Source organism: Peromyscus leucopus, chromosome 13, assembly GCF_004664715.2.
Source record: "Peromyscus leucopus breed LL Stock chromosome 13, UCI_PerLeu_2.1, whole genome shotgun sequence".
NCBI classification, from domain to species: domain Eukaryota; kingdom Metazoa; phylum Chordata; class Mammalia; order Rodentia; family Cricetidae; genus Peromyscus; species Peromyscus leucopus.
In genome coordinates this window covers 47,066,658-47,079,985 of record NC_051074.1, presented here as the reverse complement: position 1 = coordinate 47,079,985, position 13,328 = coordinate 47,066,658, and the positions used below count along the sequence as shown (strand labels likewise).

The window sequence follows — 13,328 nt, the reverse complement described above, 5'->3', positions numbered from 1 at the left end:
TAGACTTAAATAACTGAATAAGATATAGTGACAGTTTTCCTGAAAGAAAATGTCAGGAAGTGAGTAATTGATAATTATTAACTGACTCGCTGCTAAATCTGTGAATGATTTCTTATTTTAAAATATTTTTGTGTTTATACTGCACAGAGGATGAATTTTCTTTTGAGACCTATGATTTGAATGTCACCTCTTTAGATAAGTTTCTTTATATATATATATATATAGACTTTAGATAAGTTTCTTTATACCTCATTCTTGAATTAAAGATTGCTTTACATTTAGCTGGGCAGTGGTGGTGCATACCTTTAATTCTAGCACTGGGGAGGCAGATCTCTGAGTTCGAGACCAGTCTGATTTACAAAGCAAGTTCCAGGACAGCTAGGGCAAACAGAGAAACTCTGTCTTGAAAAACTCAAACAACCCCCCCCCCCAAATGTTACCATGTATATATTTATTATTCTGTGTGTGTGTGTGTGTGTGTGTGTGTGTGTGTGTGTGTATGCGCGCGTGCCTGTGTGTGCACCTGCCACAGGATACACGGAGATTCTCATTCTACCCGGCGGGTTCCAACGCTTGAATTTGGGTCATCAGGTTTGGTGGCAAAAACCTCTACCTACTGATCCATCCCACTAGCTCCCGGTTCTTGAATTTTTTTCTTCCTAACCTGTAAAATGAAGCTAGTAGTACCCACTTCAAAAATGTGTGAGGGATAAGTGAGGAAATGTCTAGATTACCCAGAAATGAGTTATGTAGTGTCAAGTCAAGTTTCTTTTCATCCTTTCTGTGGAAGCTGAAGTTAGAGTTCATTTTCTTTCTTGTAGATGATAACTAAACTTTGAATTAAATTAAAAATAAATAAAAGCTTGGTGTTATTGATAGTCTACTTATAAGTCATATGATAACTGCACAGAGGCAAAGTTAAAGATATATATGAGAATACTTACATAACAAGAGGAAACACATTTCCTATTACTTTTTTTCTGAAGAAATAGCTGTATAAATATATGTATTTTGGTTTTCAGGACAAGATTTCTCTGAGAAGCCCTGGCTGTCATGGAACACACTTTGTAGACCAGGCTGACCTTGAAGTCAGAGATCCTCCTGCTTCTGCCTCCCAAGTGCTGGGGTTAAAGGCATGCACCACCATTACTTGGCTCATATAATACTAATTGAACACAGTATTTTAAATACAGGCCTACTAATGAGAAGTAAAATAATTCTTTCTTGAGGCATACCATTCAAGTTCATGATTAGTGTTCCTATCATCAGATTCATTGCAGGATGTTCAACTATAAAACCGATTCTTCTAATTCCTGGGCTAGATAAAAACAGGGGCAGGCTGGATTTGGCATGCAGGCCATAGTTCTTTTAACACAGCTATGCAAAGTCATTGTGTATAGTTGTTGTTTCTTATTTTTCTTAGTTAGAAAAATGAATTTGCAGTATTTTTTATAAGCAGAGTTTGTGTTTCCTTTGAAATACTAATATCCTAGCTGTATAATTGTTTTTCTATAGTATTTATAACCGTTCAAAATGTTTTATTCAAACAATAGTTTTTGGTGTCCTTTCCTACTTTTCTTCAGTGATAGTCTGCATAGCCGTTGTAACTACTTTTATTGTGCCTCTAGGAACGGCACCTAAACATGTAAGTATGAACTACATTTAACTCTGTTTGCAGGTGAACTTAAAATTGTGATTTCACTTTTTGTTTTATTTCTAGATCAGCCAGCATTACTAATCTGTCACTGGATCGATCTGGTTCTCCTATGGTTCCTTCATATGAGACATCTGTCAGTCCCCAGGCTAACCGAACCTATGTTAGGACAGAGACGGCTGAGGATGAACGTAAAATTCTTCTGGTACTAGTCCAGTATCTAACCTGTTGTTTGGTAGTTTTGAGCATAAAGATTGATGACTTTTTATCTCTTAAAGAAACACATACAGTCAGCTGGGCTTGGAATGCATGCCTGTAAACCTGTATTGGGAAGGCAAGGCAGGAGGATCTTGAATTTGAGGCAAACTTGAGCTAAGTGGGATGTTCTTTAAAAAAAAAAAGGTATGTAGCTAGAGTTTTCCTGCCTTGCCCACGGTCAGGACAAATCTTTGTCACCTGCCAGTCCCACAGCTGCTCAGACTCAACCAAGTAAACTTGCCACATGGCTCGTGGCTTACCGGCATCTTCACATGCTGCTTGTCCTGGCAGCGGCTGACAGTGACTCTTTCTGCCTTCCTGTTCTTTCTTTTCTCCTGTTAGTCCCACCTATACTTCCTGCCTAGCCTCTGGCCAGTCAGTGTTCTGACATCTGCCTCTTTTTAATTTTGAATAGTAGGATATTTAGAATGGTTCTGATTTGAGATGTTGTAGATAAATCTAGCATGTGTGTAATACTCTGCCACCAAGAACAGGGATCCAAGCTATGTCCAGTACTATTGGTTACATTATTATATTGATCAGAAAAATCTAGAGAATAGCTTGAAAAGAGACCCATATAATTAGTAGTTCTGGGTCTTTGTAGAACATAAGTTCTTATTTGCCTTTTAATAGGAATGCAAATATTATGATGTCCTATGCAAATAGGAAGTGATTTAAATCCCAAAGAAAAATTAAATGCAATCCTGTCTTCAGTTGAATGAAGGAGTCTATGATGGTCCCAAGGTCCAAGAATAAGCATGGAGTCATTAGTAAAGATAACAGGAGCTGAATCTATCTAATCCCTCTGGATCCATCAACTTCATCTATGAGTTGTGGCAAAGGAGGATGAGGAACGTAATGTGTTCAGAGACACTCACTGCAGATGCACACAGGTCAAAGCAGAAACCTTCACCAGAAGGAGACTGTTAAGTGACATAGGGCTCTGTGTTCTTCTCCCATGATGCTTAGGGCCTTAATTTGGACCCACATGGGCAGACTTGACCTCTGATGATATGGTCGAGATCTTCTTTTGCCCGTTAACTGCAAGTCTGCTGTATCTTTCTGGTGACTTCCACTGGCTCCTTGCCTTCCACTGGCATCCTTGATGACCCGGCAGAGGAACTGGAGAGGAATCCATGAAGTTTCAGTGTATCCATCTGCAATGACAGATGTATACCCCTTCCCAGTTTTCTTCTTGAGAAATAGAAATAGGGCAGGTTAATGTATCAGCTGCCCATTTCCTTCTGCAGCAAGAGCAGGGAGGTTAGATTATGCGTATGAGAAATGAACAATGAATGTATATGGGTATTAACCAGAAGTTGAAGTTCTTATTGAAATGGAAGCATAACAGAATGTGAACACAAAGTTAAAGCAGTTTCTATTGCTGGAAATAATCCTACAACAAAAACGGAATCTGTAGATGTAACCAACCATCTTATTAAATAAGAAACACAGAACCAATGTAAAAGAGAAAGCCAAGAGGTCAGAGCTCAGAGCTAAAATCTTACCCTTCCTCCTGTGAGCTCCTAGCTTCCCGAAAGAGAGCTATTTCCTGTGTGTAAGTCTTTTCATAGTCTTTTGTTCTGCATTCTCATTGGTTATAAACACAAACACGTGACTGCCTCGTCACTGTATGTATAGCCCCCCAGGTCTTAAAGGCATATGTCTCCAATGCTGGCTGTATCCCTGAACACACAGAGATCTATGGGATTAAAGGCATGCGCCACCACTGCTACACTCTGTCTATGGCTCTAATAGCTCTGACCCCTGGGCAACTTTATTTATTAACATACAATTAAAATCACATTTCAGTACAATTAGAATACCACCACATTTCTCCTTTTCTTTTTTTATAATGGCAGGCTTCTTGCTTACTGTTTTTATAGCTTAAATTAATCCATTTCCATAAATCTATACCTTGCCACGTGGCTGGTGGCTTACCATGTCTTCACATGCTGCTGGTCATGGCGGCGGCTGGCAATGTCTCTCTGCCTCAGCCTCCCACTTCTCAGAACTCTCCTCTCTCCTTGCCCCACCTACTTCCTGCCTGGCCACTGACCAATCAGTGTTTTACTTGTTGACCAATCAGAGCAGTTTGACCTACAGACCATCCCACAGCAGGAACCTGAAATGATATTTAAGGTTTATGAATTAACTGTGCTAGGTGAATCAGAGCAGTCAGTTCCACCTGTTGGGCTGATGTCAAAGAAGTAAAAAAGTATTAATAGATGAATGACTATCTGTACCATGAATCTCCTATACCTTTAGATGAACCATCAATAAAATAAGTATCTGCTTCTGGACTGGGAGAATGTTGGGCATATTTTGTAACCACATTTAGTTTGTATAAGAAAATCCCATAGCTTACCATCTGGATAATGATTTCCTATCCTCCATAGTAATCTGCAAGTGAAAGTTGAAAATCCATGGAGTTCTGTAATGCTCTTAAAAACTGATTGTTAGTTAAGGGTAATATAATACAGCAAGGGTCAAATCCATGTACTTGCTGACATTGGGTTCTCCCCTGATTTATTATTGGAAGGAAGAAGAGTAAGGTAAGCAGTTAGTATTTTATGACTCTTATGGTATAAATAAATCCATTCCAAAGGTTTAGCCTCTTGTGCTATAATGCCTGTAGGAGATAATTTAGTGGGGAAAATGAGTAAGTTTAAAGAAGGCGAAGGATCTACATGATGCACAAATGGTTTTTAGTCTGGATTCAAATAGCTGCAGTTCTTTTCTTGCCTCTCGAGATCATATTCAAGGACTGTCCAGTGCTGTCTTTCCTTCTAGAGAAACCTTCCCTGGTTTCTGCCCCATTATTCTCACTCATCTCCCTCTGTGAGGGTCTCTGACCTCTTACCTCATAGTCAAGTTCAGGTCCCTGTTCCCAGTGCCACCTCTTTACCTCTCAAGTTGGCGGTAGACCTGGGAGAATGGAGCTGATAATGAGGCAGACTGAAGTCTCATGTAATAGCCAACTTTATCCAGAGCATCAGACAATTTATACTCTGAGGGTTAAGAGGAGTCACATGAGTAAAGTGTACAATCACAAATGTAAGCTACAGCTGGGCGGTGGTGGCCCACGCCTTTAATCCCAGCACTTGGGAGGCAGAGGCAGGTGGATCTCTGTGAGTTTGAGGCCAGCCTGGGCTACAGAGTGAGTTCCAGGAAAGGCGCAAAGCTACACAGCGAAACCCTGTCTCGAAAAAAAACCAATAAGTAAATAAATAAACAAGCAAATGTAAGCCACATGTGAAGGACAAGCCTCATGTTGAGGACAAGCCACATGTAGAGGACAAGCCTCATGTGGCAAAAACATGGTTTTCCATAGAGGAATATAAATAAATAACAACAGCCAATTGTAATGAATAGTCTGAAGTAAACTCACTTCTATCTCCTACACCTGGGAGAAGCATGAAAGCACATTCCAAGAACAATTCTGTTTTAAGAAAACTAAGGTTGGCCGGGCGGTGGTGGCGCACGCCTTTAATCCCAGCACTCGGGAGGCAGAGCCAGGCGGATCTCTGTGAGTTCGAGGCCAGCCTGGGCTACCAAGTGAGCTCCAGGAAAGGCGCAAAGCTACGCAGAGAAACCCTGTCTCGAAAAACCAAAAAAAAAAAAAAAAAAAAAAAAAGAAAACTAAGGTCCCAAGACTTGTTTTCTTGGCATTTTCCCACAAGCACTCAGAATTCTCACCTGACTCCATTTTTAGACCTTGTTCCAACATCTGTCCTTTCAAGTTTAGCTTTGAACTTGCAGCTGATGAACTTCATTCAAAGTTTTCTTGTGTAGGAAATTATTCAACAAAGACTTCTTGAGAAGCATTTACTGTGCAGTTGAGAATAATGGGAGGATTCCTAGAATCTATAGAGTGGAGGTTAGTGTAATTGAGTAGCATCTTTGTCTATCTTGACTTAACTAAGAGACGTGCAATATGTGCCACTTAGTGAAAAAGAAGGAGCACTTGGGATATTTCATTTTGAAGAGAAAAAAATTATTCTTGGAATTAATGAGTCAAATTCAAGCTGTTTCCATGTATGTGCCATTTATGTTGAATAACTTATCACACTTAGCTACTGTGAAGAAATCCAAACTGAGATTCCTTTTGAGATTTCAGAACCATAGGAAAGCATCTGAATGGTTATCCTGCATCCCTTTTAGGGGATGACTAATTGCTTTTGATGTGATTCCAGGACAGTGTTCAGTTAAAGGATCTGTGGAAAAAAATCTGCCATCACAGCAGCGGGATGGAATTTCAGGATCACCGTTACTGGTTGAGAACACATCCCAACTGCATCGTAGGAAAGGAATTAGTCAACTGGCTAATCAGAAATGGACACATCGCTACGAGGTATTATAATTTTAAAATGTTTTGAAATTACTCATTAGTTTATTTTTATTAATGATTAGGATGCATATTTGAAGATGTAAGGGTATCTTTTTGTGAGTTAGGGTGTTGTTTTAGGGATCTGATGGTTTGAGGAACAAGCTCTTCAACTTCCTGCATCTGATGAGAATGTTTGCAGGCAACCTGATTGGGGTCACAATTTACCATACTAAAAACAAGGACTGGCAGCTGGTGAGATGAATCTTTGGGTAAAGGCACTTGTTCCCAAGTCTGAAGACCTGAGTTGGACTTCCCGAACAGGCACGCTATAAAAGGAGGACTAACATGGTGAAAAGCCCCATGGGAAAAACTGGGTGCAGCAGTGCACTGCGGGAGGCAGAGGCCAGAGGTTCAGCTGGTGAGCTGGTCTAAGTGGAATTGATGAAGTCCAAGTTCTGTGAGAGACCCATCTCAAAAGATAGGTGATTAGTTGAGACAGAGACTCCATGCTGGTTTCTGTCTTCTAAGTACTCCCTTCACCACGTGAGCACCCCTGTGCACACAAATGCACAGAACCAAACACCCTGAGCATGCAGTAATTCTTCAAGTGGATCCCTAGCAATGCAGATGGGAAAATGAAGCTAGAGTCTATTCTGTAATCTAGACATTGCAACCTGGGTTGAGAATTGAGCATACAACTTATGTCTGGAGGGACTTAATATGTCTCACAGATCACATGTAAAACAAATGGCAGACAGGATCTGCTGCTTTTTTTGTGTTAGCTACCTTTCTGTTGCTGTGATATGATACTAGTCCAAGGAAATTTACAGAAGAAAGAATTTATTTTGGCTTAAAGTTACAGAGGGTTAGAGTACATAATGATGATATCTTAGTTAGGGTTTCTAGTGTTATGTTAAAACACCATACATATATGTAACAACAATTAATTTAAAAGGCGGTCTTGAATTTGGAAGAGAGCAAGGAGGGTGTATGGGAGGGCTTGGAGGAGGAAAGAGGAGGGAGAAATGATATAATCTCAAGAAAATGAAAGAAATAATTAAAAACGAAGCATAGCACCATGACCAAAAGCAATTGGGGAGAAGGGGATTGTTTCCAGCATACAGCTCTCAGATCACACTCCATCACCGAGTGAAGTCAGGGCAGGAACTCAAGGCAGGGTGCAGAGGCAGGAACCAAAGCAGCAGCCTTGGAGGAATGCTGCTTCCTGGCCTGCCCCTGAGGCTTTCTCAGCCTCCTTTATTACACATCTACTACCACCTCCAAGGGGTGGGACCACCTGCAGTGTGCTGGGGCTTTCCACATCAGTCATTAATCAAAAAAGTGCTCCAGAGGCTTGACTACAGGCCACTCTAGTGGGGGCATTTCCCCAATTAAGGTTCTTTCTTTTCAAATGGCTCTAGCTTGTTTCAGTTGACAAAAACAAAAACAAAACAAAACCAAACCCCAACTGGGCCAGCAATAGTAGCATTCTAACAGGCAGCAGGCATGGTGACAGGAGTGGCATGCTGAGTCACATCTTGAACCCCAGTAGAAGGATGAGAGGTTTTCACCCTGAAAGGTGGCCTCCATTAATGTAATTCCTCCAGCAAAGCTTCATCTCCTGAGTTTTACCAAACACCACCACCAACTGGGAACCAAGTGTAACATGGGACTGTCTCAGTCATTGTTCTGTTGCTGCGAAGAGACACCGTGATCATGGCAACTCATAAAGAAAAACATTTAATTGGGGCTGGCTTATGCTTTCCAAGGTGTAGTCCATTATCATGGCAAGAAGCATGGTAGCATGCAGGGAGAAGGAGCTGAGAGTTCTACATCTTGATTGGCAGGCAGCTGGAGGAGATTGTGTACCGTAGCTTGAACACATGAGCCCTCTAAGCCTGCCTCCACAGTGACACACTTCCTCCACCAAGGCTACACCTCCTAATAGTACCACTCCCTGCGGGCCAGACATTCACATGGGTCTGTGGGGGCCATACCTATTCAAATCACCACAGGAACATTCTCATTCAAACCACTACACCTTTCAAGTGAAGCTATCTCTTAGTGTTTGATACTTGCTCAGATAAGTCTCCTCTCACTGAGAAGGAACAAGAAAGAAGTAGCTGTAAACTGGGAACCTCTGTTTCCTAATTTGGCTGTAACTCTTGTGTCTTTAGTCAAAATTTTCAGTCTCTTTGAGACTTGGACCTCTTAATTCCAATGCAGGGGAATGATTTAGTGTTGTATATAAGCTGTGGGTATTGACAAAATAGTGTTGGCTAAGTGCTTTGTAAGTGTCCAATGTCATATACTGTAATGTGTTGTATCCATTTCATTCATATATTCATACCTATGATATTTGTGTTGTCTTTTCATAGAGACTGTAAGCTGATTGCGTGTAGGAACCATGTCATTCTCAGTCTTTTTTACTTTGTTAAGGATAGGTGTGAGTGCATTGTGTACTCAGCACATGCTTAAGCTTGTTTCTAGGGCTACCTTACCCCTAGGCTCTCCTTTGCTTTGGTACCTAGAGGAATTTCATTTGTCTCAATTAGTTCTTTCTTACCCCTTATCTACAGACCATTTGACAGTTTCTCTTTGATTAGAAATGAAAATGAAGAAAAAGAGAGAGAGAGAGAGAGATGCTTTATCATGTGCCCAACATGCATTACTCTGTATGACCTTTTAAAATTTCAGTTTTCTTGGTCTCGATTTAGGGCACAAGCTATAGCAATTGGACAAGCAATGGTTGACGGACGTTGGTTGGATTGTGTCAGTCATCATGACCAGCTTTTCAGGGATGAGTATGCGCTGTATAGACCACTGCAGGTAATTTGGTAGTGCTACTGCTGATAAGAATGTAGTAGCTTGTTTTGAAGTTGTGTTTTTATCAGTAGGAATAAAAAGTTGAATCGCCTAAAGACTCTGTTACTAATACTTGTCAGACTCAGTGCTAGGGAGGTGCTTACCACTGAGTAGCCACCTTCCAGGATCAAGCACTGTTAGTGTGCTGTGGCTTTGCTCAGGCTTGGCTTCTGCTACCTAGTTACTTGTCATTTAATTTTAATGTTTTTCAGTTTTACTCTCTGTATTTTTAGAACTAAGAGGGAATTAAGTATATATAATAATATGATTTGAAAATTTGATATCAAAGGTTTTGACTTTTTTTGCTTGTTTGTTTTTTGAGACAGGGTTTCTCTGTGTAGCTTTGCGCCTTTCTTAGAACTCACTTGGTAGCCCAGGCTGGCCTCGAACTCACAGAGATCCACCTGCCTCTGCCTCCCGAGTGCTGGGATTAAAGGCTTGCTCCACTACCGCCCGGCTTGACTCTTTGTATACAAATTGTACACTAATGACCAAATGCTAAAATTTATTTTATAAGAATGAAAATTATTTATAGATAATTTTTTTGTTTGGTTGCTTTGTTTGTTTATTAAGACAGGCTACTATGTAGCCCTGGCTTTCTTGGAACTCACTCTAGACCAAGCAGGCCTCGAACTCAGAGATTTGCCTGCCTCTACCTCTTGAGTGCTAGGACCAGAGGCCTGTACCACCACCATCTGGCTATAGAAAACTTTTTAAAAAAAAGGTAAAATTCTTTAATTTTTGGTTTGTGTAAAAGAGTACACATACACACACACACACACACACACACACACAAACATACATATACTTAGACACACACACAAGCATCTGTCCATGTGATGAAACTCTAAGAAGCTTTCGGACTAAGATTTGTAAGCTGAAACCAGAAGCCCCATAGTTAGAAATGACAAATAGCACCATAGAGTGGTGTGGTATAATTTGTTAAAATTGGGTTGTTTTTCTAGGGGGTTCTCGAGTTGCCAGGGTTAGACTACATTATGCTATCTTCACTCAGAACTAAAGGATGAAGTGAAACCCTGCCAAATACATATCAAAGAAATATTCATTTGTAAAGTGCTACTTAAGCTTTGCAGTTAGTGAAAATTATCATTTAAGAGTGTGATGATCAATATGATACTGCTTTGCACCCTCTTTGTTGTTACTTAGCTGTTTTTATGTGAACTTATTGAATTGTTAAAGTTATAGAAATATAGGCCCCAACCTCTCTGCCATATGCTGGTAGTGTCACTCAGGGTCAGTTGCTCGGTTTGCTTTGGCTCTTTCAGAGTACGGAATTTTCTGAAACACCTTCTCCAGACAGCGACTCAGTGAACTCTGTGGAAGGACACTCTGAACCATCCTGGTTTAAAGACATAAAGTTTGATGATAGCGACACGGAACAGATTGCCGAAGAAGGTGACGACAATTTGGCTAGTAAGTTTGACTTTCTAATGTTGCAGTCTTTATGGCTCATTGCCATGCTGGTATGATGAAATGACTGTCCTGTTTATGATTTATGGTTCCCACTGGATGTCAACATTTGACAGTAGTGATCCTCACTTAGATACAGTATTTTCGTAAGCCAGCCTGTGAGTCAGCTGACATTCCTGGATGTTGCCACGGTCTCTAGTTGCAGCAGCTTTAAAATAACTCTTGAGCTAATGTCGCAGCAGGCAGCTTTCTTGTCTCTTCACTGTGGTATCAGACTTTCTCTGTGCAGAACCTCCAATATATTTCCTCTTTTAAAAATTCATTTGAAATTTAACATGCTTCAATTTTATGAAGTCTACCCACAAGTACATGAAAATACTGTATCCATTTTGGTATTGCACATTGGGCTTGTGTATTAAAAGTTTTTTCCTTTCCTCCAATGCCCTGATAAAACCCATTTTTACTCCCCTCTCCCTATATTTCTTTCCCCTTCCCAACACTAAAAGATTCTGCCAGCCCTAGCAAGCGCACCTCAGTCAGCAGTTTCCAGTCCACAGTGGACAGTGACTCAGCCGCTTCCATCAGCCTGAACGTGGAGCTGGACAACGTGAACTTCCATATCAAGAAGCCCTCCAAGTACCCACATGTGCCCCCTCACCCTGCTGACCAAAAAGGTAGGAGGTAGTCACCACCTGGATTCCAAGCAGGCCAAAGAGCTGGGCCCTAGGGTCTCCTTACAGCCTGTCCTCTGCCTTCCTCTGTCCCCCAGGACTGAGGGGATCTGGAGTGGGCTTTGTTCCACTGTTCTGATCTCCCACCCTCCCACTCCCCACCCCTTACCCCTCCCCACACCTTTTTTGGTTGATTCTTTTTATTTCTTATTTTCTCCCTTTGCACTACCACGCCCAGTTTCAAGTGTGTAGTCTTTAAAAGGAACTATATCTGACTGTTCTTCCCGTAATGTGCAACTTCCAAGGTGGCAATTCTTTGCATTGATAACATGGACGTTCTGCCCTATTCTTTTTGTCTTTTCTTCATTTAACATCACCGAGCCTCTTTGCTTGTGCTATTCTACAGCCTCGGTTTCTCAAGACTGTTCAGATGCCTGAGCGTAGATGGGGGAAGTTATTCATTCATTTCTGTTACATTTATTTTAAAGTTTCTTCTCTAGTAAAAAATGAATTCCTTTGTAGTTTTAGCTGTCTTACTTGATGCTTTAGTTTGTGAACTCAAAGATACTAATGGCCACATTATAAAAAATCCAAAAAACAAAAGCATGGTGTTAAAGGAAAAATGCAGTGAACCATTTCTAATGTGTAACATCGCAGCATGGATGGATTGCTCCTTTAAAATGGAGGGTAGCCGGGCGGTGGTGGCGCACGCCTTTAATCCCAGCACTCGGGAGGCAGAGGCAGGCGGATCTCTGTGAGTTCGAGGCCAGCCTGGGCTACCAAGTGAGCGCCAGGAAAGGCGCAAAGCTACACAGAGAAACCCTGTCTTGAAAAACCAAAAAAAAAAAAAAAAAAAAAAAAAAAAAATGGAGGGTGAGCTGTATATTATTAGATGCAACTAGAAGCTTATTTCAAGTATAAGACTAATGGACCATTATTTTTCAAAGAAAATAAAATAAGTAATTATGGGAGTTCATTATACTAATAACCAAAACATCTTTATTATAAATAAAGCATTTAATTCCATGGTTTTACCCAGTGTTTGAATTTTGAACATTTAACTCTCTAATACTGAATTGCTTCTGAAATGCTTGCCTAATTCTTTGCTACTCCTTTACTTTGAACCTAAAAATAACATAAGGAATATATAGAATCTAAAGGTTTATTTCACAATTTGAAACATTTACATTTCCTCAACAAATTTCTCCATAATTGTCAATGTAAAGATGTGATAAAATGTCAATTAAGGTAACTATGATAATTAAAAGTGATTCTTATTTAGAAAATAAGGTACTGAGAGAGTGAGAGAAAGGAGATTTGACCGTAGGTGAATATAAAGTCCACATGGTGATGGGGATCATCCTCAGTGTAGAAGTTTCAAACATGATGGAGAACATTTGGATGAGTGTGAAGGGCGGGTGACAGATCTGACCCTTGTGAGAATCCAGTGCACACTGCAGTTACACGAGGTTAGGCTTTTAATAGAGATGTGGGTCAGCAGTAGACTGTGTCATGACGGGACATCTGCCCTCTGAACATGCATGTTAGCTGTTCCGTTTTGCTGAAAGCAGAGTTTACTTTGCTGAAAGTAAAGTACACTTTCTGTTTGCTGGTGAGTTTAAGGATGTCTTGAAAATTTTGGAAAAGGTAACCTCTCATCATAGGATTCCTACTGGCAAAGGGTGTACTGCTGAGCCAGCACACATTTCCTTTAGGAAATCTGACTCCGCATATGGGGTGAGGAACAGAATTAGAGGCTTCAAAAGTGACATTTTTGCCAACCTCAGTGTAACTCTGGAGAATAAAAAGAGAAACACCTGCAGCTGAAAAAACTGTCTGGTTTTAAATCATTTAAAAACTTGTAAAAGTTGTGAGCAGCAGCTGTTGTGATAAATCTGAAAGAAGGTTAGGTACTTGTTAAGAAAATTGACAGAATTGCAAAAATCCACATTGTACCAAAAGTTGGAGGAAAGGTCAAGGATATCTGAGAACAGAGTCCAGTTGTCATAGAAAGTAAAAAAACCAGCCAAGTTGTTAGAGAAGTAGCTGCATTTCTCTGTCAAAATTAATCTTATTAGGAATGATACATAGATAAGGGAGGAAAGAAACTGAGCGTGCA

At 40.5% G+C, this 13,328-nt stretch overlaps 1 protein-coding gene across 5 annotated transcripts in view; it reads left to right on the top strand.

The window, feature by feature from the left end:
- Pikfyve (phosphoinositide kinase, FYVE-type zinc finger containing) overlaps positions 1-13,328 on the top strand; it is a 94,345-nt gene that overhangs the window by 26,265 nt on the left and 54,752 nt on the right. For 3 of the 5 annotated variants that reach the window (XR_005092661.1, XM_028886712.2, XM_028886711.2), the window contains 5 exons: positions 1,721-1,859; positions 6,109-6,266; positions 8,960-9,071; positions 10,394-10,541; positions 11,045-11,212. Coding sequence is in view for 4 of the 5 variants with exons in the window: in XM_028886712.2 (XP_028742545.1) it covers positions 1,721-1,859; positions 6,109-6,266; positions 8,960-9,071; positions 10,394-10,541; positions 11,045-11,212 (725 nt within the window). In the remaining variant the exon portion in view is untranslated. Of the gene's footprint in view, positions 1-1,720; positions 1,860-6,108; positions 6,267-8,959; positions 9,072-10,393; positions 10,542-11,044; positions 11,224-13,328 lie in introns of those variants that run through there. The other 2 variants (XM_028886714.2, XM_028886713.2) reach the window with 2 other exon arrangements.